Source organism: Cynoglossus semilaevis, chromosome 14, assembly GCF_000523025.1.
Source record: "Cynoglossus semilaevis isolate Cse_v1.0 chromosome 14, Cse_v1.0, whole genome shotgun sequence".
In the NCBI taxonomy this organism is placed as follows: Eukaryota; Metazoa; Chordata; class Actinopteri; order Pleuronectiformes; family Cynoglossidae; genus Cynoglossus; species Cynoglossus semilaevis.
In genome coordinates, this window is record NC_024320.1 from 5577956 (window position 1) to 5604225 (window position 26270).

Here is a 26270-nt window from a genome sequence, read left to right on the forward strand (position 1 = left end):
TAATAAGAATGACATTTGAGGAAGACGCTAAAGACCAAAAACCAAACATCTCACCTGTGAGCTTCCTGTGTTTGAGTCCTGGTCTGTGCTGAGGCTGATGATGATGATGAACATAGGGATTGTGGACCCTGTGAAGAGGAGGTGTTGGCCTGTTGACCATTTTCTGCTGCTGATATCTTCATACTCCTCTGTCCCTCTGATCCTACGTCATTACTCCCACTAACCCTCTGAGGATCAGGACACTGATGCTGGAGATTCTCCATGACCAGGGCTGGGAGGACCATGGAGGGACCCAGCCCGGAGTTATAGTTGGGCATCTGTGCAAAGTGTGGCTCAATCTGGGGGACGGGGTAGATGCTTGTGGGCAGAATGAGGCGGCCAGTCTGTGGAGCAGGAGCTGAAGATCCAGAAGAGGATTCAGGAGACGAAGGAGGCTGAGGAAACCCCCCGCCCTGACGGGGTCTTGTGGTGGGGCTGCTCTCTGGACTCTTCTCAATCACAGTATGGAGCTGACACTCAGGGCCATAAGAACCTTTAGCTGGAACCACAGCAGAGAAGGATGTGAGAGGAGGACTACATTCATACTTGATGGGTTTAGTGTGACCCACTGAGGTCAGACCTACCTGCACCTAAAGCCACAGGTCCACTGGAGTGGTGCCAGGAACCTTTCTGGATAGACCTAAATCCATTAAACAGATAAAGGTTAAACCGGGTCAGAATTCTGAAATTTCCTGCTCAGTGGGTTGGACTGGACATCATACTCACCTCAGTGGACGTCCATGCTCCAGACTGGACCAGGAGTTTGGTCTCTCGTGGTTTCTGATGGCTGTGTAACTGTCACTGCGCCTGGGTGGAGGAGGAACCACTCCCTTCAGGCTCTCACAGGAGCTGTGGTTGACCGGTGGACCCCAGATTGGACCAACGCTGTGTCGATGTGACAATGCTATTCCAGCACTGCTGCTGCCGCTGCTGCCACTGCTGCTGCTACTGTAACAGACCCCTGTAATCATACAGGTCCAGTCAGACAACCATGTCGACGTCACTGACATTTCACCTGAAGACAGTTGAATCAAATGTTACCCTGCAGGTCATGGCTCTGGCCACATCTGGAGCCCCCGTCACCTTTTGAACCACTGTTGTTACGTAGTGATGCGGCAGAGGAGGAGCTTAGCTCTTGCTCCTGAGGGACGCCCTGCTGAGTGTCGTAAACTGTTCGGATGTAATGGAGGTCAGCCTGCTGTATCTCAGCACTTCCTCTTCCTGTCTGAGGAACGGTCTCCATTGAATAGGAACGCTCCGGGCTGTAGGAGGGCGTGGAGGCCAGGTACTCTGGGATACTGGAGCTGGTGGAGAAGGAGGAGTACGCTGAGTCTCGCTTGCTGTGGAGGTGGTCGATGCTGTTGGACGATCTGAAACAGGAAAAGATCAGATTTGATTGGCTGGATCCTGATCATTGACCACTGGAGAAAGTTCAGTGTCTGCTGACCTGGCCGAGGACAGCTGGTGGCAGGAGGAGTAGGCTGGGTGGGGTCCACTGTGGTGGACGTGGTGCCCCAGAGAGTGGTGTTGCTGGGCTCCATAGTGAAGCTGGGAGGACTTAGGGGGGTCCAGACTCTCCATGCTGCCTCTAGAACTGTACTGGTCCGGACTCTTCCTCAGGTAACCACTACCAGAGTTGATGCCACTGGACAGGTTGGTGCTGGAAACACTGGACGTAACAACGCCAAGTTAGTGCAAGTCACAAGAAACAGGCAGGCCTAAAGAGGCTAAAGGTTCAAATTCCAGCTCCAGCTGAGATGTGGTTTGTTGGCCAGGCACCAAACCCACTCAAGTCAAACATGGCTTTGACCATGTTTGACTTGAGGAGCTTTACTAATGCAGTCTACAAACACACTACAGTTTTTGTCTAATATATTTGATCTAAACTAGCTGACACACAGTGTGTGAGAGTGTGGTACAGACAGACACTCAGGTGAGGTTGGATTTGACCTCTGACCTGCTGTGATAGTTGTGATGCCAGCCACTGCTCATAGACTCCATGTCGTCCAGGTCTAATGTCCTCTGACCTTCTCCGAGCTTGGCTGAGTGCCATGAGTGAGGACGTGAGGCTGGATCACTGCGTCTGGAGAGAGAGAGAGAGGGAGAGAGAGGGGTTACAGACTATGATTATTCTGAACATTCTAGATTTGTCCAGATTCAAAAAGGAAAACACATTTTTTACACATCATCATCTATTGCTACACCATCAAGAGACAGGCAGCTTTTTACACTCACATTCAGCCCCAAACACACGTGTATGGTCAGTGCACAATCAACAAATTACCATAACATTCCCCATCCAATCTGAAAATAGGACAAATCTAGGTAAATCTGGACAACCTGGAGAAACTCCCTCCCCTCTCCCCTATACTCCCTACACAAACAGCAGCAATTAGAAAGGAAATGACTAATTCTACGAGCTATCCTTCTGATAGAGAGTGTTTATAATTCACAAAAATAAGAGAACAATTTGAAATGTTGTTAAAAATAACCCAGAAATGATAAAAACAGTGACTTGTTAAACAGATTAAGAGTCCAGAGTCAAGTCCAGAATTGGAAAAATCGGGAAAATATTGAAAGAATGGATCAGGATCTGGCAGAGATTCCAAAAACTCATCCAGTTAGACCTTAGACTCAGCAGCATTTTTGTCATAGATTCAAGTTCATCCTTCTTCAGTCTAAATAAGTCTCATCAGACTGAAGACACAGCAGATGTCTTTGCTAAAGAAATCCATCCATCCATCCATCCATTTTCATCCGCTTATCCGTTTCCGGGTCGCGGGGGCAGCAGTCGCCACCCAAATCACATTGCACCGTACCAAACCTTCCTGCGGGTGGTGAGTCCACTGGAAGCTAAAGAAATCTAATCTGACAAAGTTAAACCACTTTTGAAAACGTATTTACAGTGGACTCCCTAGATACTAATGTAATCCGTTTCGCATTCAAATACAGAGCCTCACTTCTGACTGCGCCATCCAATCAAACTGGGTCACATGACGCGGGCCCGTTTTTGTTCCAGCCAATAAAGTGCAGAGAAAAGTCAGCAGGGGAGGCAAACAGTACTCTGCTAGTGATGGGAAGACCGACTCTTTTTATTGATTCGAATCTTTGACTCTCGAACAGTAAAATGAACTAATCATTTCATTCGTTTTACAACAGGTGGCGCTTTAGCCCTATTGTGGGCGTTGTAAAGGAGGCTGCGGTTCTCCGACACTAAATAAGGCAACATGGTTTGCTTCCGCTGACAAAGTCTACAAAGTACACAAAATGCCATAAGCAATTAAAACCATGTGAAAAGCTAAGAAAGAAAAGCACACCACAATGTGAAGATGAATGAGAGCAAGAGACCCGAGCTCTGTGTCGCGTGACAAATGAAACGAATCTGCGAGAACGAAGCGAAGGATTCGTTCACAGAGAATGATCCGTTCACAGCGAAAAATGAGTTCAAAGCGAATCTTTCATATGACTCGGGAATCACGAGTCATATGAAATAATCCTATTTAAGACCAGATCTCATTTAAATGTTGTTTCCTTCAGTTAATGAACCAGACAGAGCTGATGAACTAATCAACCAACCAATCAATGACTTGGCGTTTTTTACCTGGTGGTGAACCTGAGAACCTTGGAGATGAGACCAGTTGCCAAACCGTTAACACTGGCTTCAGACGTAGCCCGACTCAGAGCTCCTCTGCTTCTGCCTCCACCTCTGTCTGCGCCTGCTGACGTCTCTGCGACTTTTTTCTGCTTCTTACGAAGTTTCCTTCGATAAAACACCTCCAGCAGCTCCATGACTCACAGTTCACTTTGATTCTTCTTCTTTTGCTTCAACTTCTTATCTGCTCCTCCTCTGACTGATCAACTCTTCCCTTCACCAACCTTCTTTCTTAGAATGTGCCGGACTGTTCCATGTCTGTCCCACTGTCTTCTGCTTTGACGAATGTTCTTTGATGAGTCATTGGAACAAAGAACTCCCTTTAAACTCTCTACTGATCGGTTCCTCTCTGATCAACCTTTTATCTTCTTTACACTAAAAAGGTATACCCTGTGAAGCCAAAGCACTTTTTCCTAAATCCACATCATAGTCTTGGTTAAAAACCCTAGAATCAAAGCTGCATCTCAGTGACAGTCACAGCTATTAGTCAATCTTTAACTTCCACTGATCACCTCAGCAAACAAACTCTCTCTCTCTCCCATCTTCTCTCTGTTCTCGTTGTCCTGACGTGAACAGCTTCTTCTGACGTTCTTGACGTCCACAAAACAAATGAATCGGTTTAAATCAGTCCTTTTCATCAAAAACTCATCAAAGTGTTGAGCAAGTGTATGTCCTGGTCTCTGGTCTAGGTCCAGTCTGGTTCTGTCACATCGACTGTCCAGGACATGAACTTCATTAAAACAAACTAATTAAGTGTCATTACAGGCTGTGGTATGATAAAGGTATGTGGTAAACATCCTCAGAGATGGAGGGGGTGGGGGTGAGGGAGCGCAGAGGGGAGGGGTGAGAGGAATGTAGAAAATAACAGTGTAGAAAGGAAGGAGAGATAAAGAAGTAGTGAAGGAGAGAGTGGGGACAGCTGAGGAGGCAAGAAGTGGTGAAAATGAGAGCAAAGGTAAGAGAAGAAGAAGGGAGGAGCAGGGAGGAGAGGAAAACAAAAAGAACACGAAGGTTGGTTAAAGGAGGAATGGAGTAATCTGACTCAGCAGCAGCAGCAGCAGCAGCAGCAGCAGCAGCAGCAGCAGCAGCAGCAGCAGCAGCAGCAGCAGCAGCAGCAGCAGCAGCAGCAGCAGCAGCAGCAGCAGCAGCAGCAGCAGCAGCAGCAGCAGCAGCAGCAGCAGCAGCAGCAGCAGCAGCAGCAGCAGCAGCAGCAGCAGGCAGCATCCACAACAAAGACAGAGAAGAAAGGAAGAAAGAAAAAACAAAGAAATCAAGAAAATGATAGGAGGATGAATGAATGAAAGAAAGTAGGAAATGTCCTTTCTTTCCTACAGACATTAAGAAGAAACCTATTTAGTTCTGAGGAGAAAAGTCAAATCTCCAGAATGGAAACAAAGTGGGAAATAAATAAAACAATGAGAAAAAAAAAAGACTTTAGCAAATCAAGTGTGACGACTGATCAACTGTCTTCTTTTCCTTTGACAACTGAAGAAATCAACTGCTTTAACAGCTTCACACATTAACCATGATCACCTTCACCAGAGCATCCATGTCAGAGGAAACTCACACTGTTACAGCAGCAGAGACCAGTCACTCCTCTTTAACACTTCAGTGGAAACAGTGGAGACAACAACAGAGGCTGTCCCATGACAAACTACTGTCTCTGTTACTGTACATACAAGTTTCCTGACTGAAACCAATGATTAATAATTAGCTCCCTGAAATTAGAGTTTTCCAAGTTATGAGTAAGCCACTTTTGCAAGATTTCCCTCGTGATACAGGGAAACATCTAGTTACGAGTGCTCAACCGAGCTGTTGGTGATGCTGACGATGATGATGACAGTTGATGGGCGATATATAATATCCTTTGGTGTTTAATAAAATAATTTTAAAAATATTATCCATCTCCTAGGCTTAGTGGCCCCAACACTGTGGCGCTGTCTCACTCACTGTCCCTCTCTGGGTTATTTTAGCAATTTTTATAACAATAATATAAAATGTTTTCTTAATTATTGTTATTTTATATTATCAATATTTTTTGCTTATATATGTCTTTAATGTTAAGATGGGGGGCGAGAATTTAATTAATTACTAGTATATTTCTGGGGGTGGCGCTTTGGCCCAGAGCCAGTGTCTCTGTCCTTGGTGTGGAACCCCAGGGTTCACCTCCTGGGTTAGAGTGAATCCAGGTTAGGGCGGTTGGTACCTTCCAGTGGACTCACCACCCACAGGAAGGTTCAGGGGGTGGCTGTCATGCAGACTGCTGCCCCCGTGACCCGGATGAAAATAGATGAATGGATGGATATTTCTGGGGGACTGGAAGGAATTCATGTGTTTTCAGTTATTTTTAATGGTGAAATTGCAATCGAGGTACGAGCGGATCGACATATGAGTTCTGTATTCATCGTGAAACCACAAGACAGAAGTGTTTAATGTAGTCTGCCAGAAAAAGTCTTATTACATACCATCTGTGTGTGTGTTCAGGGTGTGTCTCTGAAGCTTATCTGCAGTCGTGGGAAACTGCTCCTCCAGCCCATAATAATAATAATCAACATGATCTGCCCGGGAACAAAATTGGCGGGAGATGCGGACAAAAAAGTGAACCCAGCAGGAACACAGACCTAAACTCAAGTGTTGACAACAAAACCCTCAATGATGGTGTGAGTCTTCTAGGTGGACACTTCTACAAGGTTCTCCAGGATCTTCATTCAGGTCACTAACCCTTACTCCCAAACTACCCTGAAACTTCTTCAAGGACTCCTGGAATTCACTTAACAATGTTAGTTTCAGGTTTAAGGACTTTCAACAAGGACCTCAGCTGATTTGACCACAGCCAAAACAAATCTTTGATTGGCCGTCAGCAACTGTTTAGTTGATTACTGATTTTTTCCAATAGGCTTTGGTGTGAGCTAATTCCTCTTAGTTTATTGTGGGAGAGTGAGTGGTTTAAAAACGTAACACTGTTACGTAACCTTTTTGGACTTTGGTCTGTGAGCTAAAATCCCTGATTTTCTCTATGGACTCTGGTGTAGGAGAGCAAGGGCTTAAGTTTCTTCAGTCTCCTAACTCTGTTGTTAAGAAAACTAATTGATGCAACCAATAACTCAAACTTGAGAAGAAAGCTAGGGTGAGGGTAAGACAGAGGTGAAGGCTGGGGCAGAAAAACAGATCAGAGTGGAGTCAGGAGGAAGTTATTCTCCGTGTGTCCTCCACAGATTAACACCCAGCCTCTGGGGACACGTAGCAACTCCCCCTGTCCTCCTCCTCCGTTTTCGGCAGTATCTGATAACCTCAGCCCAGGGGATTATGGGAGAATGGAGTCATTCTGCCTGCTTGTTGTTAGCCTGGATGGACCAACAGTGTCCCAGTGGTAGAGGCTCACACTAATGGAACCTACCTAACAGTATTAAAGCAACTGAAATCACAAAAAAAGTTCAAAAAGTCCAGTCACATGTGTTATAATATTTGACATGACGTGACTTTGTGAAACTAATAAAAATGTCTTCAGTTGAAAACATCAGTGTTGTTTTTATAAAAATGTTATTTTTGACTTTCATGACAGTGTGGGGATTTCAACTAGCAACATTTTCTGTCAGTGTTCATCTCTCACTCAACTGTTTGCCCTTCAAAATAAAACCACTGCATAAAGTGTAGCCTTCAAGTGTGAAGTGGTATGATGTGTCCACATCAGGGACACTAGCACCCTCTTGAGGATAAGTCGTGTATTATTTTGTCTGTTTTACACACTGACATTTATTTCGCATCAACAACTCCTATATTTAAACACTTAAATTCATTAAAACCCAAAACATTCAAACAGAGCTATATTTGTCACCAAAGTATGGTGGTTCAACTAGGACATGGACACACACACACACACATGCCTGCAGTATTTCCATGATCAAACCTCCTTTTTAGGACGAAACAGGCTGCTGCAGAGTGTTAGTATTTATAGACTGTTTAGTCACTGTGTGAGTGTGTGTGTTTTTGTGTGAAACAGACTGGGAGACAAACAAAACTGATGGAGTCTCAAATGTTCCAACATCATTTTCTGTTGCAACTAAAAATGTAAACATCTATTTTTCACAAAGAAGCTGCAGATAATCTGATCTGTTCTGAAGAACCGAGCTGTCAACAAATAACAACATGGCTATGTTTTCAATGAACCTCTAATATTGGGGGGCCCCTCCAGCAATGAGTGTCACATCTCATCATTAACTCAGTACTTGTTAAATTAATATCACGTTAACAAAGATTCAAACAAACTTTTCTGGTTCACCCCAAGTGCACGCTGCTGAGATTTCTGTTTTTTCCTGTGATTGTCAGATGGACTGACCTTTTTAGCTAAGTCACTCACACACACACAAGCACAAACACACAGAATGGAAGCATAGACAGGATGTCCTAACACTGAAGGTGACGACCTCCTGCAGCCACAGCAGTAAAACCTGTTGTCTTTGACATCACTTCCTCTTTCAACTGCACACTTTAAAAGACAAACACTATAAAGGGGAACCTTCCTGATGTACTGATCGACAGGACAATGATGTCACAGAATAGGAAAGTGAACTATTTGTCATTGTGACAGAGCACACAAGGAAACGTAACCTCTGTTTTTAAACCGTCACCAAAGTGGTGGTGGGAAGGGGGGGGGGGGAGGAGTGCCATGCTCAGAGCACCTCAGTGGTAACTTGGCAGCTGGTGGACTCAAACCTGAAATCATCCGGACCTAAGTCTGCTTCCTTGACCACCAACCCACCACTGCCCCACAGTCATTGTTTGTCACTGAAGTTCATTTACACAAAGGATTTCTTAGGGATAGAGGCAGCAGAGGGTGATGTGTCTCTGTCAGCTAAAATCACTGATTTCCTCTATGGACTTTGGTCTGAGCTAAAATCACTGATTTCCTCTATGGACTTTGGTCTGAGCTAAAATCATTTATTTTCTAAGATGTTTTTTGTGGGAAAGTGAGTCGATAAAAATCTTAAGTCCGTCATTTTTTTGACACGTTACTATAAGCAGAGAAATTGTCATGTGACAGTCTGTAACAGCCTGTAACAGTCTGTAACAGTCTGTAGAAGTCTGTAGAAGTCTGTAGAAGTCTGATTGTTCATATAGCCCAGTCCAAAAAAACCTCAAACTGTGCCTTTAACATATGAGAGCAGCTGTGCTCCCTGACGTTTGAATGAGTCAGCATATTTTCTAAAAGTCAGCAGAGTCTGAGGAGAAGAGAGTCTGAGTGTGATGATGTCACCTGTTCTTGATACGGAGCTGGACTCCTCCTGCTCCTCCTCTCCCCGCTCCTGCTCTGCCGTGGTGGGAGGACGATGGCGATGATGATGATGCTGTCGCTTCTTGCTGATGTGTAGGAGTTAGAGGAGGAGGAGGAGGAGAAGGAGGGAGTGATGGAGGTGGTGCAGGAGACTCTCTGCTGTATCCTTCATCAAACTCCCTGAGGAAAGAAAACCAAAAACTACGTTATTTTATTAAAGCACAGTGTTATCTCCTGTGAAAGGTTTTAGGGGCAGAGTTATACAATCTTTGGCTATTTGATTAAATATTTTCTCTTTTTGACTTTTTTGTTTCAGTTTCATTTTTTGGTTTTTAATTATTTATTAAATAAATATATTTTTTTCTCTGTATTTTATTGCTGTTTATTCATTTTTTTAAACTTTACAACATTAAAATAATGATCATTATTATGATAATAAATGACTGCTCTGTGACGATGATGCAGGAACGATCTCGCTCATGGTTTAAATGAACAAAAAGCTGAAGTTTGTGTCCAGACCTAAACTCCACCCGACAGAAACATTTAAAACCATAAACACAATGATTAAAAACACAATACACACAACTTTAAAAAACACACTCAGAAACACACCCTGACTTATATCATTCACTGGGGACATTCCATTGGTGTGTATTCAAAGGAGACAAGAGCATCAAAACACACACACACACACACGCACGGCTCATTACAGTGGAACCTGTTGAGCTGGTCAGAGGAATGTGAGGCAGCCGCAATTCACCAGAACACATACCACTACTCATCACACACACAGACGCACGCACACACTCACACACCTGGCTCCAGGCTCAGTTCAATAACATTTCACAGTTCAGACTCACAAACATCTCAAATAAAACAATTACAGTCAATGATTTATTTCCAGAGAAAGTGCAGACGGAGTGAAGACCACAGAGTTGGACGGGGGGTGGGGGTGGGGGGTGTCCTGAAGGTCAATCACCCTGGGAGTTCTAACCCAGATCATCTCAGCCAAATTCCCCATTGTTATACTGGGAGTGACATCCTTCTTCCCAACTCTTGGAAGCAGCTGCTTTTCCACAGAGGAGCAGAGGATGAAAGTGAGGAAAGGATCTAAAGTTCTAACCCGACACAGACTCAGGTGAAACCTGAACCTGGAACCTGCTACAACCAGGTAACATATGTGGAGCGGAGAGGAGCTCCCTCCTGCTCCTCTTCCTCTGCCCAACACATGTCGGGGATGAGGAGCAGAAGGAACCCGAGAAGGAAGGTTTTGGTGGAGTCTAATGAAGAAATATATACACAGAACGTCAGTGACCAGAACAGTTCTACAGACCACAGAGCTTTCAACATATGGTCCTCTTTCTTTACATGCTGTAGTGACATTTTAAATTGCCATATATCACCTGGGATTTCATTATTGACACCAAGTCGCTGTTCTTAAGAAATCCTGGCAGAAACACTGATCATTACAACGATATTCCAATTTTAATATAATTAATTTTAAACTATATATGTGATAGTTCTAAATTTAACTTCTTGAAATCAAATCACAAAATGAATGTAAATTTCCAATTTTTTTCTCTTATGCAATTCTATAAATACAGAACTGTCACAGTGATACCCCACAAAACTGTAAATAAAGAAATCCTTTTAGTTTTGAAATGTTGCAAATTCATGTCGGTGTAGTTATAAAGGTGGGTAAAGGTGTAGATGTAAATCTGGAGGGGGCGTCGGGTTAAATGTGAATGTAGATGAGGTTGAAGATGTAGCTGTAGTTGAATATATATACTGTATATAGAAGTAGTTGAAGAAACCAACACACTGACACAGCCACTCTTCAAACTGATCTACGCTTTCTGCTGTTTTTCTATCGTTGTCTTTTTCTTCCCTATTCCATGAACAATACTACCCAACAGCGCCCCCACAACTTCAGGTGGTACTATGTAAGGTGTCCGTTTTCAAAAACCTTACTGAATTAATGATGTCACAATAGCAGACACCAAGAAAAAGTCTCCATGTGACTAATCAACAGTGAGGATCCATTATTTTTACTGTTGATTGAAGACTAAGCTCCTCAACGGTCAGTGCTCACTGTCCTCCTCTTTAAGATGCCCCAGACATTATCAGTAGCAGACAGATCAGGACAGCAGGCAGGACAGTCAAACACACACTTTTGTCATGGGTGCAGGCTGAGGTTCCAACATTGTCCTTGCTGAGAAACGATCTGGTCCTGACAGGATCACATGTCTCTGTCCATCAGTGGAACCTCCGAGTCCCAGTACTGATGATTCTTCTACCTATGTGAAAGTATTTTTATGGAGTTGTTTCTCAACCAAATCTGATAACATCAACAGTCTGTGCCTGTGTGTGTCTGTGTGTGTGTGTGTTTTTGAGGGAACTCTGTCGTCACACTGATGTAAAAAGGTTGTAGGACAAAAGCACATGCTGTTACACACAGAACAGTCACCAAGACAACAGTTCTACAGCAGTATGTTCCTGTAATGAGCTCTCTCCCTCTCTCCCCCTCTCTCTCCTTCCTTTCCTCTGTTTTTAAATGGGGAAACTCAAACATTCATTCATTCAGAACTGTTACGTCAATGGATGACAAAAGAGCAGAGTCACGCCAGAGATGAATGGAGGGGGACAAAGGGACAGATAGGACGTCACGCAGAACATTTACATGCGCAATTAAGTGGAGCTGCAGTAACAGCCCGACCGGGCCGTTTGATTGGACTGGCCACTTAGCCCTGTTTACAGGCGTGGAAGGGTAATCAAACATCTAAAGAAAAAAATCATTTAATGTTTGGGACCAGACTCATGAATAACCGCGGCGTCTACACCACTGGTGGGTGATGATGATGACTTTAACTGATGAAGGATGTGAGCTGATAAACATCAGTAAGGGGAAATAATTGATGATTTTCTCAAACCATGATTGACTTAGACCTAGAAATATTAGCTTATTTAAATATGTTGCTAAAATCAGCAGCATCATTTTCACAGCTCCATCTGACATAGGATCAGTTTATCTCGAAGAATGTGGAGTTTTAATTATGATTTTAAATATGTAGATAAAGTTCTCCTACTTGTGGTTAGTTTTGCATTTTTTCTGAGTTACAAATAAAACAAAGCAGATGCAAAGAGTGAAACCTGAGAAAGCCAGAGGCTCTGAACACAGAACCACCTTCTGTCACCTTGTGTTCAATCTGAGCGACTGTTCAGTCAATCCTGCAGAACTCATTAAAACTGAGTTCCAGAGCCGGACCGTAGACTCACAGCAGAACGTTTCAGCATCAGCAGGAGCTTCAGCAGACGCTAAAACCTCAGAAACTGCTTAAGCAACAGATCCAGATGCAACAGAAACTTTAGCAGCAGTTTTCAAACAGCACGAGCCTCAGCAGCAGTGACCTCAGCTAGGTAGAACCTCCAACAGCAGCTTCAGCTTTAATTACGTCAGGAGCATTAGCTTAAGTTATGCTTAAGTGCTAAGGCTAAACCTTAGCTGCATGAGCTACACTATCTACAAGTCTGGCACAGGAAATACAGTACATCAGCATATGGACTGGGAGGTCCTGTAGTGTACTGAACCCAGGACACTAACCTGCTGTATCCACTGATCCACAGCTGCTGCAGACAGCTACATGTGAAGACAGGGTGACGGTGATAATCTATAACTAGGAGACATTAGGTTTTGAATTTGAATTTGATGAATGATCCAACATCAGGATAAACATATGTGGTGAAGTGAAACTGTCTGCTGAGGGAAGTGGAGGACATTCACACTCACACTCACACCAATGGTGTGAACCTAACCCTATAATGAGGATCTTTTAACAACATTTGCCAATATCTGTCTCTATTTCAATCATTATTATCATCATTATTAATATAATTACTACCAATAATAATAACTAATAATACTCATTATTGATCGTTACAATTCATATTAGCAATTCCTATTGTTACTACAGAAGCTCCTGGAGTTAAATGACAAAACACTTAAGACAGCAGCTGTCAGGTGGAGTGTGAGGAGAGAAGCACACACACACAAACAGACACACATAATAGCACTGTGATAACACTTCAACTCAAACAGCATGGATTATTGTTTAACCAGTACATTCAGTAACTAACACAGATAGTTCAGCGACTGTTCACTTCAGGTCATTTAAAAATGTGTTCCTTGTTCAGTCCATAACAATAACAAATAAAAATGTCAGCAGAAATAAATTAGTATTTATAGTAGTCAGTGACTCACAGCTCTGATGTGGAGCTCCACAGAAAACACTGCAGTTTATTTGGAACAAACCAAAGACATTGTTACTCTCTCTCTCTGTCTCTCTCTCTGTCTGTCTGTCTGTCTCTCTGTGTCTCTGTGCCTCTCACTCCCTCCTCTTACTCTCTCTGTCTCCTCGCTTCTCTGTTCTTAGCCAATCAGAGCTGAGCAGCAGGTGAACAGGTGTGGTCAGAGTGACAGGTGTGTTTGCTGTTGACGTCACACACATTTTTGTCCCAGACTGACACAACATATGACATCAACTTTAGGAAAAAGTATTTTTGTGATGGATGATGACTAAAATGTAGCCCAGAAATAGGAAAGAAAGTCAATGTATTGATTAACTGTCAAAAGGGAGGAAATGTTGTTCCAATAGTTAGCCAATAATATGCCTTAGAAGGCTAATAATTTGCCAAAATGTTGTCTAATGCAACAGACGTAGTCAAACTCATCAAACACCAGACAAATATAAAAGTACCTCAAAGTAGGTAAAACTGTGACAACACGTTCAAATCAGTCCAAGAGAAGTAAACATTATCTGTGCCTGCAAAAACATATATTTAAAAAAACTTTACTTAGAATATGTCTACAAATCCGCCATAAAAACGTCAAAATATCAACAAGGAACAGCTTAAAGACAGCTGACGGTTAGTTCCATGTTGAGTTCATAGCTAATGGTTGTTCAAAATGACTGCAATGACATACAACAGTACACCCCCCATCTAACCATCATCACTGCACCCATTTGAATATCACTACAAGTGGAACTGATTCAAAAAGCACAGTAACAGTACAAATTTTGACCCTCTTGTTGACTAGGGTTATTTTTAGAACGTACCCCGCGGGCACAGGGGCTACCAGGTGGCCCCGGGCCCCGGGCCCCACGTTGGGCACCTGCTTCAGTGGGACTCAAGTGCAGCCTGTGGACAAACTGTTACTGGTCTCACCCTGTGGGCCCCCACATGTGGATCATCCCTGTACCACGCCTTCCTAAGTCAATTCTAGCAGAACCTCTGTGTCTGTCTGAGTGTCCTGGCTGGATCACAGCTGTGTTCTGTCCAATCAGAGTGTGACCTGCTGCACAGTTTCCTGCACAATATCACAACCCGGACTCCAGACCCCAGGCACCTGATCTGCTGACACCTCAGGACCGGATGAGTCAGAAAAAAGATACAGGTAGCGGCTCAGTCCAGTTCAGTCAGAAACAGACCTGAGATCAGTCCAAAGTGTATTCTTCAACATCAGGTCTTTACAGAAGGAGATCACAGCGAATAAAGAAACTCTCGCACGTCCACACTTTACCACGCCTTCAACTCAACAGAGTGTGTGTGAAGAGTCTAAAGTCCTATCCTGTCCAGAGGGTCAGAGTCTTAATGCCAACCACTGCTGCTGCTACTGCTGCTGCTGCTGCTGCTGTGACTACTAACACAGCAGCAGCAGCAGCAGGGCAGCAGTGGTGACACCAGCAACAACAGCAGCAGTAATAGTCAGAGTTGCAGCATCAGTGACAGCATCAGCAGCAGTAATTGTGACAGTGACAGCAGCATCAGTAGTTTTAGCAGCAGCAGCAGCAGCAGCAGCAGCAGCAGCAGTAACCTGGTTCTCAGTCACACCCCAAACCCAAACACATTCCAGTCTTTGTCCCTGGCACAGACTGAGAAAAATGTCTTGGTGACTTGACAGAGACACTCCCTCTGTCAGAGACAGTGAGGAGGACGTGGTCCCCTCAGACTCAAACCCCCACACAGACTCTGATACAGCAGTGACAGCTGCTGCATTGGACTGTACAGTTCAGGATAAACACAGCATTTTTCATAAATAATGGAAAAAAGATGGATAGAACTTCAGTTCCATCCATCATCCATCCATCCATCCATCCATCCATCCATCCATCTATCTATCATCCATCCAACCATCAACCATCTATCTATCCATCCATCCATCCATCTAACCATCCATCCATCAACCATCCATCCATCAACCATCTATCTATCTATCTATCTAAAAAGTGACAGATGCTACCTATCTATCTATCTATCTAAAAAGTGACACTACACTTTAGCACCACCTATTGGATTTATACCTTAGTGAATGTATAAGGCTAAGTCAAATACTTTCCAGACGGTACATGTCTCCTGTTATGACCATGGGTGACAGAACTAAAGTTCTGCACATGCACTCTAAAGCAGTGGTTCTCAAACTAAGGTTTGAGTATCACCAGTGGTCCCTGGGTTCTCTCTCGAGGTTGTCAAGGAGCTCAAAAGCAGAAACCTGCAGAGTTCTTATTCAGAATAAGTGTTCTTCTCCATACACTGGTTTTATCTGTGTAGTGTAGCTCTATGCTGACACATCTCAATACTTGTAATGAAGGTAGGCATGGGGGAGACAAATATTTTGGGATGTGGTCCATGGTGTAAAACATTAAAGGAACACTGGTCTAAAGCTCCAACCTTTAGTCCCAGAACCTTCATCTCTGTGGTGTAGAACCTGCACCTACCTGCGGACAGTGAGATTCAGAGTCTTGTGAGATCCTTTAACCAGAGCAATGGCTTCCTGTCTGTATCCTGTCAGTTCTATGTCGTTGATGAAGATGAGCTCATCTCCCACCAGCAGGGGGTGCTCCACCAAGTCTGCCTTACCGCCCTCCTCCACCTGTATACATAGTACAACAACAGTGGACATTAACCTGGAGCAGTAGAGCAGAAAAGTGTGTGTATGTCTTCTGTTACAGCACTACTTGTAGGGACATTTTTCTGAATATATTATTGTTGTGGGGACAGTTGTCCTATTGGGGACATCTGTGGGGATGTCTCCACTGAATAAAAGGGTATTTTGAGGTTACAAATACAGTAATTTGGAATGTGAAATTTGGAGTTAGGATTGAAATTAGTGTCAGATTAAACACAAACACACACAGGCACACATGCGCACGCACATTCTGATAGTGTATCTCAGTCTGACCCTGTTTATCAGTGCTGTCTGTTGGAGCTCTTAACATTCTGTCGGTGCCGAGTGAAGCACACACTGTAGCAGTGAGTCCATCCATTTATCACACACCACACACATTAATCACACACACACATTAATCCCAAGGTCAAGTTGTCTTATTCTGTTTGACTTTTCTGCTTTGTCACAAAATCCTTTTGTCTTTGCTTTCCCTATTCTGATTCAACACTGCTGTTATTATTATATCTGTAGAGAAGAACGCCCCAGAAGAACAACAAATGACTTTTAATACATTTTTTGACACTTTTCTTCCCTTTAATCAATTAAGTATAAAACAGTTCTGTGAAATATTAGGCCCCGCCTATCTGGGACTCCTCAAAGTACATAACATGTGCCAAGAATTTTCTTCAGGGTGTGTCAGAGCTCCCTCTGAATGACACCATGTGTTGCTCTTCGACAAAAGCTTCGTGTTTTTCTTCGGACAGGTTTTTAGGTTCTTTCACTGAGTGGTGGTGGAGGGTTTTTTGAAGGTGCATTTAGGAGGCACTGAGTCATTATCAATACACACAGGTGTGCAGTACTTTTCCTTGGGGAATTAGGTGAGAATCAGCTTGAGGTTAGATTCAATGAAGACTTTGGTCTTTCTGTCAGTCTAAGAATAACTAACTGTTAGCTCATAGCAGGCACATCAGATATCACGTAAACATGTTAGCTCGAAAATAGCAAACGTCAGCCAATACATAGCAATTAGTAAACAGAAAATATTATTAATAAAAATATAAAGAAATAGGTGAAAATTAACCAGGAAAACAGCTAAGCTGTACAGAACAACAATAAACATCAAATAAGTATCTAAATGTTAGACCTTGAATACCTAAAGGTTAGCTAAAAATGTATACTAAATATTCAGTACATCACAAACAAGGATTTATTTGTACTGTTAATGATGTGATAAAGTCTGGCAAAAAAACCAAAACAGTTTTGACGTAGCATTTATATGATTCGTGTAAAAATAAGATAGACTTTACGTGCCACAGTGGGCCCAGGGGAGACAACAAGAGTTAGCATTGGAAGCTGCTGAACTGGATATGAAAGGGAAGTGTTTCACTGAGATAGTGTGAATGTTCCTTTAGAGTAGGGCCAAAGATAACATCAGCTCATAGATAAAAATGTGGGTTCTTTTGTTCCAACACTGTGTTGTGTTTAATGATGTGAGGGAAATGAAAAGTCCTCCCAGAGTCGCAGCTTGTGGAGCTCGACGATTCATCATCTCTGCACAACAATCACATGCCTGAGCTGTTTGACCGTTTCAAGGGAAACTTTACCCAAATAAGGTCGGCTGCGTCCCTCCATCTCTCTGAGTGTGTGTGTATTTCAGTGTGTGCTTTTCCAGCTGAAATTAATTATGCTGCACATGTAGAACTCCAAACAGAGCGACTGACTGGGCCGACTTTGTGCCGTGACTGAAACAACATACCTTCTCTAATCAATACAGACTGTGGGAGTTTTGGGGGAAAATGTTCTGAGAAGACGCAGCGGGGGGCTCCTTCAAAATGAGGGGTTCCGAGATGGTTTGAACCAGAACATCTAATGAAGTGGTCCTGGAGAGAATCTAGAATGGTCTCAAACATTTAACAGAGGGGAACGAAGCCTGTGTACAAGATTATTATAAACAAAATTATAGATAAGAAAAGTGTGGGCTGAGATAAGAAAATAAAACTGCTTCAAGTGATCCTGGAAATATTGTTTACTGTTAGCCTAAATAATGCTAAAGTTGTATGACAAACTTACATATTGCCAACCTACCTATCTCAGTATTAAAGCAAGAATTTGGCTTAAAAAAACAAAAATGTTGTACTTTAGTACAGTAGTGTATGTATTTGTAAGTTTGCCAAAGAAAAGCTAAGTTTGCCTTTAAAAAGTTAGCTAAAATGGCTACAGGTGTGCAAATAAACAATATAAAAATGTAACCAGGAACATCTAAAGGTTAGCCAGAAAACAGTTACTAGCTGACAAATAGAAATAGCCCAAAATGGCAAAGGGAAACCAAAAAATTAAGTTAAAGTCTTCTTTTTAAACATAAATAACTGTGAAAAAGGTAAGCCAGAATGTTGCTTCAAAGTTGATTGTGTGTGTGTGTGTTACTGATTTTCCACGTATCACTCTGTTGAAGTGATACAAGTTGAGGTAAGAAGTGAAAGAGAAATGACCAGTAATGATTCACCATCTGTCCTTACAGTCGGAGTGACCTCATTTTATTAAAATGCAAATTTAGCAAGGCCCTCAGTGTGTGTGTGTGTGTTATTCTGGGACTCAGGCCAAACGGCTGTAAAATAGGACAAGAATGTGAATGATGTGTTTTCCTGGGTGATTTTCTAACACACTGGTGTTTTTATTTTCTACTGTATGCACATTAGTGTTCACACAGTGGCCTGACACCACACTTACAACAGAGAACAGGCAACAATCGGACTCCTACACTCCTGTCACAGTGCATTCACACACACTTGTGATCATTTATCTCAGTGGTCAGCTGACTCTGGTTGGTGGAGGAGAAACGTCATCATTATGATTATTATTCAGAGTGTGACTCCATGAGGTTCTGACACATATGCTCAGTGATTGGTTTACCTTCAGCTCCTGCACTGAGAACAAACAAAAGACACAAAACAAAACTGCCTCAAGTCCACTGTGCACTCCCCCAACTGACCAGCAGAGGAAACCTGCGCTCTCAAAAATAATCACTGTCTGAACCAACAACATTTTGGGCAAGACACAATGCCCAATTCTGGTGTATAGAGATCCACAATGTGGCCAAGAGATGGTTGTGGACCAACAACAGACAACAATAGTTTACTTTGTAGGTCAAAGATGATTGGTCTTGTGTGGCCCACTTCAGGTCAGGGATGTTTCTGGACACCAGTTCCACTTGACATCTGAAAATCTCTACTGTATGTGGTCCATGATTATTAGGTTGTGGTCCATTACTGGTTTAGACCGATTTTCTATCTGGGTTTAATTTAGTTAAGCTGCTGAAACCACTTGTTTGTGTTGTTGTTGTTGTTGTTTGTGCTGTTGTTAAACCCAGTGACTGTGGTGCAGAAATGTCCGGTACCTTAGAGATGATCAGCGGTTCTCCATGCTCCAGTCCTCCCTGCACGGTGAAACCCCACGGTGCTCCTCCCTGAAGCCGGGCCTCCACCAGCATAAAACGCCCTTCGCCTCCACCTCCTCCCGCCCGGCCGCAGCCGCTCTCCATGGCCGGCCACAGTGCGCTCCCTCCGGGCAGCTCCTGAGCACCTTATCCCGGGACCGACACCGGGAAGCGGTGGGAAGACAACGAGGCGGTTTCCGTCAGGAGAGAAACATTTCCTCCGTTCATTGAGAAGGAGGAGAGACGGAGCAGAGCAGAGTTGAGAAACAAGAGGAGGAGCAGGAGGCGGAGGAGCGGTGAGACCAGAGTTTCCTGCAAAGTGCATTCATGAAGCGTCAGAACAAAGATCCAGATCCAGAATCACTAAAAGGAAAAATAAAATCCCCAAAAAGTTTTGTCGAAGAGAAAAGTGAAGAAGTGACAAAGTCCAGAGCAGAGAAACCAGACTCTCTCACCGTGCCTCTGCGTCTCTCTCTCCGACTCTGTTTTACATCACAATGGGATTTAACTGCGACTCAGTGAACAGGGAGAAAGAGGGAGGGGGTGAGATAGGGAGGGAGAGAGAAAAGAGAGGGAGAAAGAGAGGTACAGAGCGAAAGAGGGAGAGACATGGAGGGGCAGAGAAGGGAAGACAGACTGAAGGTAGAGGGGAGAGACAGAGAATCATAATGGGGGAGGGGGGCAGAGTAGGAGAGAGAAAAAGGGGGAAGGCAGAGACAGAAACCTCAGTCCATACCTGCACTAACAGAACAGTAGAGTATGCAGTAACTGCTCCAACTACAAACCAACCAACAGTACATGGTTCAGTAGATCTAATACTACAGTCTTGAGTCATTTCATTGGGTCACTTGACTGTGAGGTGGAGTGCTTATTGTAACATTAACACAATCAACCTAGACATGATCAATCACAATGGAACCACTTTGAGATGAATTTTACCTCGGGTCAAAACTTGATGACGTGATGATGTTTCCAGTTTTTCTTCTACTTCGATCAAGTTTTCCTATGAGACAAACCAGTGACAGCAGTGATTCAACAGAATGAAAGAAAAAAAAACACATCACTTCTACTGCAGGGAAATATCTGCCGACCAGCCATGGAATGTGGTTGGATCTGAAGTGTCATCAGGTGACCCAACTAACAGAGGGGTCACAGGTCGAGTGTATATATACATATATATGAGATGTAAAATCGCCGATTATACTATATTATATATGGGTTTTGGTTTGACAGCTAAAACCTTTAGTGTACTGCTGAAAAAAAGGAGAAATCTAAAATCACCCTCTTCATCATTCTTCTGTGCTGCAGTTGTCTCAGCATCTCAATACAAAAGCACAACAAATATAACAAAGATAACGTTTGCTGATTTTTTTTTTTTTTTTACATTTTCTATTTGTGCTGTATCGGGATTTTCAACCTCTGACCTCTGGTTATCAGTGGAGCTGAAGTGAATGGCACTGTTTGTAAATGAGGATCAGAGAAATCTGACCCTTATCTGAAAATTCTGCGGCTGAATGGGCTACGGCGAGTTGTCGTATGTCGCCATCTATAGGATATTTGTGGAATGTCAAGATCTACAGATGTGAATGCCGCTAAATGCTTACAGATATACACAACTGCCGTAAATAAAGTTGTCCTCATGGTATGACAATAAGTCTTATTATTAATAAAGGTCTAATTAGTATTTGTGTGGAAACACAGGACAGGCAGAACTTATATTAACACATTCTTTTCTGTATATTATTTCATTTAAACCTTTTCATACTCAGCCTGAAAGATGTTTAGAACACACTGTCTGAACATGAGACGTTAGCTCTCACTGGTAAACTGATAAAAAGTTGAGCTTGAGAACTGAGAACTGTAAAATAGGTGTCATATAGGTGTCACACTCATTCTTGACTGAAAAATGTAACACATCTCATGTGTAGATATTGGATGTGCTTTTAATTTAACAATGTTTAATAAATATGTATAGTTCATTTGATCATTTTCAGAAAAATCTAGTAAATAGAATAGGATAAGGCACAAAGTATAATACTTACAAAAATAATATAAATATCCTAGAAGAGGAAAAAAAATTAAATAAAACAAAAATGTTGTATAAAAAGATTTTTTTTAAAACAGTGGCAGTGAAAAATAAACTTTTTTTGAGAAGTAACCTATATATGACTGAAGAGATAACATTTTTAACCTTTTTTTAAACATTTAAAAATATGTGTTCTGGCAAAAACTTTGCCAGTAAAATGCTAGAGATAAAGTATGTCAGGAGATAAAGATTCTTCATTTTCACTGATATCTTCAGAGAGGGTGTTTTCAAATTCACCTCCTCATGTGCTTTTCTTCCATGTTTTCTTCCCTAATCCTAGTCCTGAACACAGGTGATCAGGTTTGGACTGAAGAAAAGTGAACTTCCAGTTGGAAGACTAGAGCTCCTCTGAGACGCTGTGGATGGTCTCGATGATCTTCTTCTTCAGTTTCTTCACTTTGTCGGTTGGCATCTCGTTCAGACACTCCTCCACGTACTTGAGGAACCCAACGTGAGGTGAGACTGTTTGACTTTGGTATAACATCAAGTCCAGAACCTGACTGCTGTTGAAGGTGGTGGAGGAGGATGGTAGCGCCCTCTGCTGGCTTCTTGGTCGTTTTCGTGACGATGCTTTGCTGTCAGCGTGACAGCAGGAAGATGGAGATGGAGACCGGGTGGAGTGCTCAGAGTCTGGAGGAGTGGGTGAAGGTGGAGCCTGGATGTTGGTGTGGTAGGTTAGGGAGGAGGAGGAGGATGAGGAGGAGGAAGAGAGCTGGGCTTGGCCAGCCAGACGCAGAGAGCTGGTCTCCTGACAGGTGTTGAAATTGTCCACCTCAGAACACTCATCGTCCTCGTCACAGGAGTCACAGAGGAACATCAGCTCACTGAAGTACTTCCACTTGGGTAGGTAGAAGTCCTCGGAGCCACAGGTTTTGTTGGAGCTCACTGCCTTGTGTTCCCGTTGGAAGACAGTTCGGAGGCTTCGGAATTTTGCCTTGATGTCATGCACTAAAATGAGAACATACAGTATTAGCCAGCTGAGAGACGAGGAACTGTCCTGTACTTTTTACTTGGTCTGGTTCCTGCTTTTATCATTCCATGAAAACAAAACAACAGTAAAACCCGGACTTCAGGACCAGAACACCTTTCTTCACATTTTTGGGGCCTGTTTACGCAGCAGTAACACCACCACGGATCCCGGAGCTATGGCCCCGATTCCGCCTTGTGTTTAGACAGAGACGTAGTGTTGGGGCAGAGAACTCTGTTCCTGAACACAGGTCCCAGGGTGCAGAGGTTTGAAACTCCCATGCTTGTGTATTCATTTTTCCAAAATTCTGGTTCAAAGTCGTCCGGTGGTAGTATGTTAGAGTGTGCCACATACACTCCATACTGTATGTACTAAAGGGACCAGAGTTGTACTCAGTGGCCCAGTTTAAGCGCTCTGTATCTGAAGGCTCTGTAGTTGTATGATATCACAGCGGTGTAAACAGGGCCTGGGAGCCCCCTGCTGATTACTATAAAACCTGTTCTCTCTAGTCTGAACAAGGGAGAACGTCTGCATGAATGACAGAGACACTTTTGATCAGTCTATCTCGTATGTCAAGGTTTGTGTTGAGACAACGATGAAGACCAACATACGACACAGCTCTCACCTAAGATGACGTTTTGAACTTGATCTTTGTCTATAGAACACTAAATGCATTTTTTTCTTTGATCATTTGTGATATTGTTTCTAAAGCCGTGGTGGTCACCTGTAAATGGGACGGGCTCGTTCTCAGACAGAAGGCTGCTCAGTGTCTCCAGCAGACTCTGTTTGAGCAGACGATTCCTGTAGCTCTCAGACCTGTGGTTCCACAGACAGCTGTGTTCTGGAAGAGAACCGAAGCAGAGTCAACACCAGCAGAGTCAGCAAAAACATTATCCTCAGGGTCTGAAGAGATGATGAGGATCAGTTCAGGAGCACAATGTATTTAATTACTACAAACCACACACCAGAGTAAAAGGATATGAGTTGCTGAACCTTGACCTCGCTCCAGTTGCAGACAGATTCTGCACTCAGTCGGCCGTCGGTCTCCACCCGAGCAGATGGAATGACTTTGACTGTAGAAGGCTTTACACAAAGGTTGGTTTCCTGTAGTGAAGCAGAAGAAGAGGAGGGAAGGGTAGGAGCAGCTGTTGGACCTCCTCTGCTGATGCTGTCTGTAGAGGTGGGGAGGGGGACTTGGTACCTGATGTTAGACCTGCTCCTAGCCTCACTCTGACTGATGCTGGTGGCAGCAGGTGTGACTGCAGCACTCGTGTTTTGAGTTTGTTTAGTGCGACAGGAAAAGTTGTCCAGCACTGAAAAAGGTGTTTGGTGTTCCTCCTCCAAACTCTCCTCCTCATCCTCTGGACTCAGCATCTGTGAGTTGTCCATGATGGTGGTGAAGGTGGAGTTGGTGGGGTCTTCTTCATCACAGGAGTCATAGAGGAAGAGCAGCTGCTGGTAATGTTTCCATTTGGACACGTAGGGTTTCCCTGACGCCCTGCTGGCCGTGACCGCCTTATTCTCACGGTAGAAAACTGTGCGCAGGTTTTTGAACTTGCTCTTGATGTCATCCACTATAAAGTAAACACAGAAAAGGTAGAGGATTTAAGGAGTTAGGCAGATTTAAAATGAAATCCCATTATCAAACTAGACTAGACTAGGGGTGGCACACAACCTCAATTGTTAGGGTTTTTGCAATGTGAAAATGAATTGTTATTAACATACTTTTAGGCAGAAAACTGGGGAAAAAAGGAGGGGTCTGTGTCCTGGAGGGGACTGAGACAACGTTTTTGTAGTGAGAAAAAATAAGTAAGATAAATAAGATAAATCAGCTGTTCTAACACATACATATGCAGTAAAGTAGAGTATGTCACTCTGGTGTGTATGGTAATCTGGTAGGACACGGGACAAAAACCTGTGGTCCAATGGTACATATATATTTGAGCCAAAGACAGAGAAAAGAATAAGCCAAGTAAAGAACCCAGATGTTTGGAAGTGGTTAGAAGTGAAAAACATAAACATAACAAAAAATACCAATTATTTACATTTGTATGTACTTGAAATGAATAAGAATATTTGATATTTACCTGTGAAGGTCACTGACTTGTTAGACAGCTGGACACTCAGAGACTCCAGCAGCCTGAGCCGCACAGGACGGTTTTTGTGGTGTTCAGAGTTCTTGTTCCACAGGCAGTCGTGGTCTGGACACAACACCACAGATTCAATTTTTATTCACTTCAAAACACCCCATAGAGTCATAATATTTTCAAACTGCAGGAGAGAGAAAGACTTACCGCTGTAGAAGGAAATCAGCGCTCGTTCCCTCTCTTCAGTCCAGAAACATTTCACCAACATTTTAGAGGAGACCATGTGGGACGAAGAGGAGGAGAAGGAGAGGGCTGGTATGGGGAGGATGGAGGCAAGTATTACTGATGCTGGTTGGTCAGACTGTGAACACACCACTTCCTCTTCCTCCTCCTGTGGAAGGGTCAGTGGTTGTAGGGAGAGTGCCTGGTCATCAATGTCATCAGCACCACCACCCTCGTCGTCCTGTTCTGAGCACCCCTGGAGGAACATCAGCTGCTGGTAGTGTTTCCACTGAGGGACAAACATGTTGCTCCTACACTCCTTGCTTGCCCTCACCATCTTGTACTGACGCTGGAAGGTGGTGCGAAGATTCTTGAACTTGTTTTTAATGTCTTCCACTAAAAAGAAAGGCAAAGATGAGATTCTTCAAAATTCATGTTTAAATAATAGTTTATAAGCAAGACAGTGTACCTACCTGTGACAGGCACAGGTGGAGGATGTGTAGACAGGAGGTTTTTCAGATGTTCCAGAGTTTCCCATCGCAGATGTCGGTTCTTATAGCCGTCAGACTTGTGGTTCCACAAACAGCTGTGTTCTGGGGAAAAAAGGTATTTGGTTGTTTTAGAGCTTTCTTTCTTGGAAGGGAAAAATATGAATAATTACAAATAATTTTCTTGAGCCCAAACATTTGAACATAAAAAAGCTGAGTATATCTAAAAACTAAACAGAGGTTTACATTTCCAGTCAAAGGTTTGGAGCTTCATATTGTTAACACATCACCGTTTGTTCAATTCTTATAATAGTTTTAACATTGGTGTTTCTGAGTATTAAGATATCATTAACCTCAAATGTAAATTAATACATGTTTGTGAACTAAACTTGTTTGTTTACTTCTGGCTCGGAGTGAAAAATGTTTAAAATGGAACTCAAGTTAAGATAAAAATATAAAGCGCATTCGGGTTCATTCGATGTTCATTAACTAATTTTCTGATTCTATCGGAGTTATTTTAATAAACTTGGATACTTGTCATACACTGTCAAAGTGTCCAATATCGATTTCCATCGTTATCTTTCAAATGTGAAGATTAACAAAGTATTCAGTTTTAAAGTTTTATGAAAAAAATACATTATTTTAAATTAAATTCGAGTAAGTCGCCTCAGTTGCTTGAGACCATCGCTGTCCTTCTTCCGTGTTTCTCGTTGCAGTCGTCGGTTCCATTGACCAACGGTTGCCGGAAAATGTTGCAGCTTCCGTGGAGGGTTGGGTAGAGACGGCGACGTTAGACAAGGTTTGAGTAGAAAATAAAAGTTTGTTGTGTTTCTGTGAACTCACTGGAGAAGAAGGCGATCAACGCTCTTTCCTTCTCCTCTGTCCAACATCTGTCCCCTGAGCTGCTGAGCGGTGGCGACGCCATCTTCGATGTTGCCCTCGGCTTCTTGTTAGCCTGAATCTGGGTCACGTGACACAAACTACAGGTTCCGCTTGGTCGACGGTACAACTTGGTGATCAGCATTGCCCAGTAGATGGCGATGTATACATGACAACAAACAAGAAAACGACTAATGACTGT

General features: G+C 43.1%; 3 protein-coding genes across 5 annotated transcripts in view; all 3 read right to left on the reverse strand.

Annotated features, from left to right (window-relative positions):
* Positions 1 to 8993, reverse strand: part of shroom3 (shroom family member 3) — a 21456-nt gene extending 12463 nt beyond the window's left edge. The window contains exons 1-7 of one of the 2 annotated variants that reach the window (XM_025061995.1): positions 8946 to 8993; positions 1997 to 2122; positions 1487 to 1708; positions 1081 to 1409; positions 766 to 1000; positions 624 to 679; positions 55 to 538 (exon numbers count right to left, since the gene is read on the reverse strand). In XM_025061995.1, the coding sequence (XP_024917763.1) occupies positions 55 to 538; positions 624 to 679; positions 766 to 1000; positions 1081 to 1409; positions 1487 to 1708; positions 1997 to 2040 (1370 nt within the window). In that variant the 5' untranslated portion in view covers positions 2041 to 2122; positions 8946 to 8993. Of the gene's footprint in view, positions 1 to 54; positions 539 to 623; positions 680 to 765; positions 1001 to 1080; positions 1410 to 1486; positions 1709 to 1996; positions 2123 to 3640; positions 4768 to 8945 lie in introns of those variants that run through there. The other variant, XM_008324744.3, reaches the window with a different exon arrangement.
* LOC103389367 (protein Shroom2-like) lies at positions 8942 to 19965 on the reverse strand. Its single transcript, XM_017038330.2, has 4 exons — positions 19795 to 19965; positions 19301 to 19651; positions 15737 to 15891; positions 8942 to 9143 (listed from the first exon to the last, which is right to left on the reverse strand). Exons 2-4 carry the CDS (start codon positions 19442 to 19444, stop codon positions 8942 to 8944), a joined length of 501 nt encoding a protein of 166 aa, XP_016893819.1. The 5' UTR covers positions 19445 to 19651; positions 19795 to 19965.
* A 1301-nt stretch (positions 19966 to 21266) lies between these two features.
* Positions 21267 to 26225, reverse strand: LOC103389356 (uncharacterized). Of its 2 annotated transcripts, XM_017038657.2 has the most exons (8): positions 26033 to 26225; positions 25175 to 25294; positions 25036 to 25097; positions 24687 to 24957; positions 24480 to 24593; positions 23358 to 23966; positions 23117 to 23233; positions 21267 to 22373 (listed from the first exon to the last, which is right to left on the reverse strand). In XM_017038657.2, the coding sequence occupies exons 1-8, from the start codon at positions 26211 to 26213 to the stop codon at positions 21763 to 21765; spliced, it is 2085 nt and encodes a 694-aa protein (XP_016894146.2). In that variant the 5' UTR covers positions 26214 to 26225; the 3' UTR covers positions 21267 to 21762. The 2 variants fall into 2 exon arrangements, with proteins under 2 accessions (XP_016894146.2, XP_008322965.2); XM_008324743.3 differs by having other exon boundaries at positions 24687 to 25097; positions 26033 to 26215.
* Between the last annotated feature and the right edge of the window lie 45 nt (positions 26226 to 26270).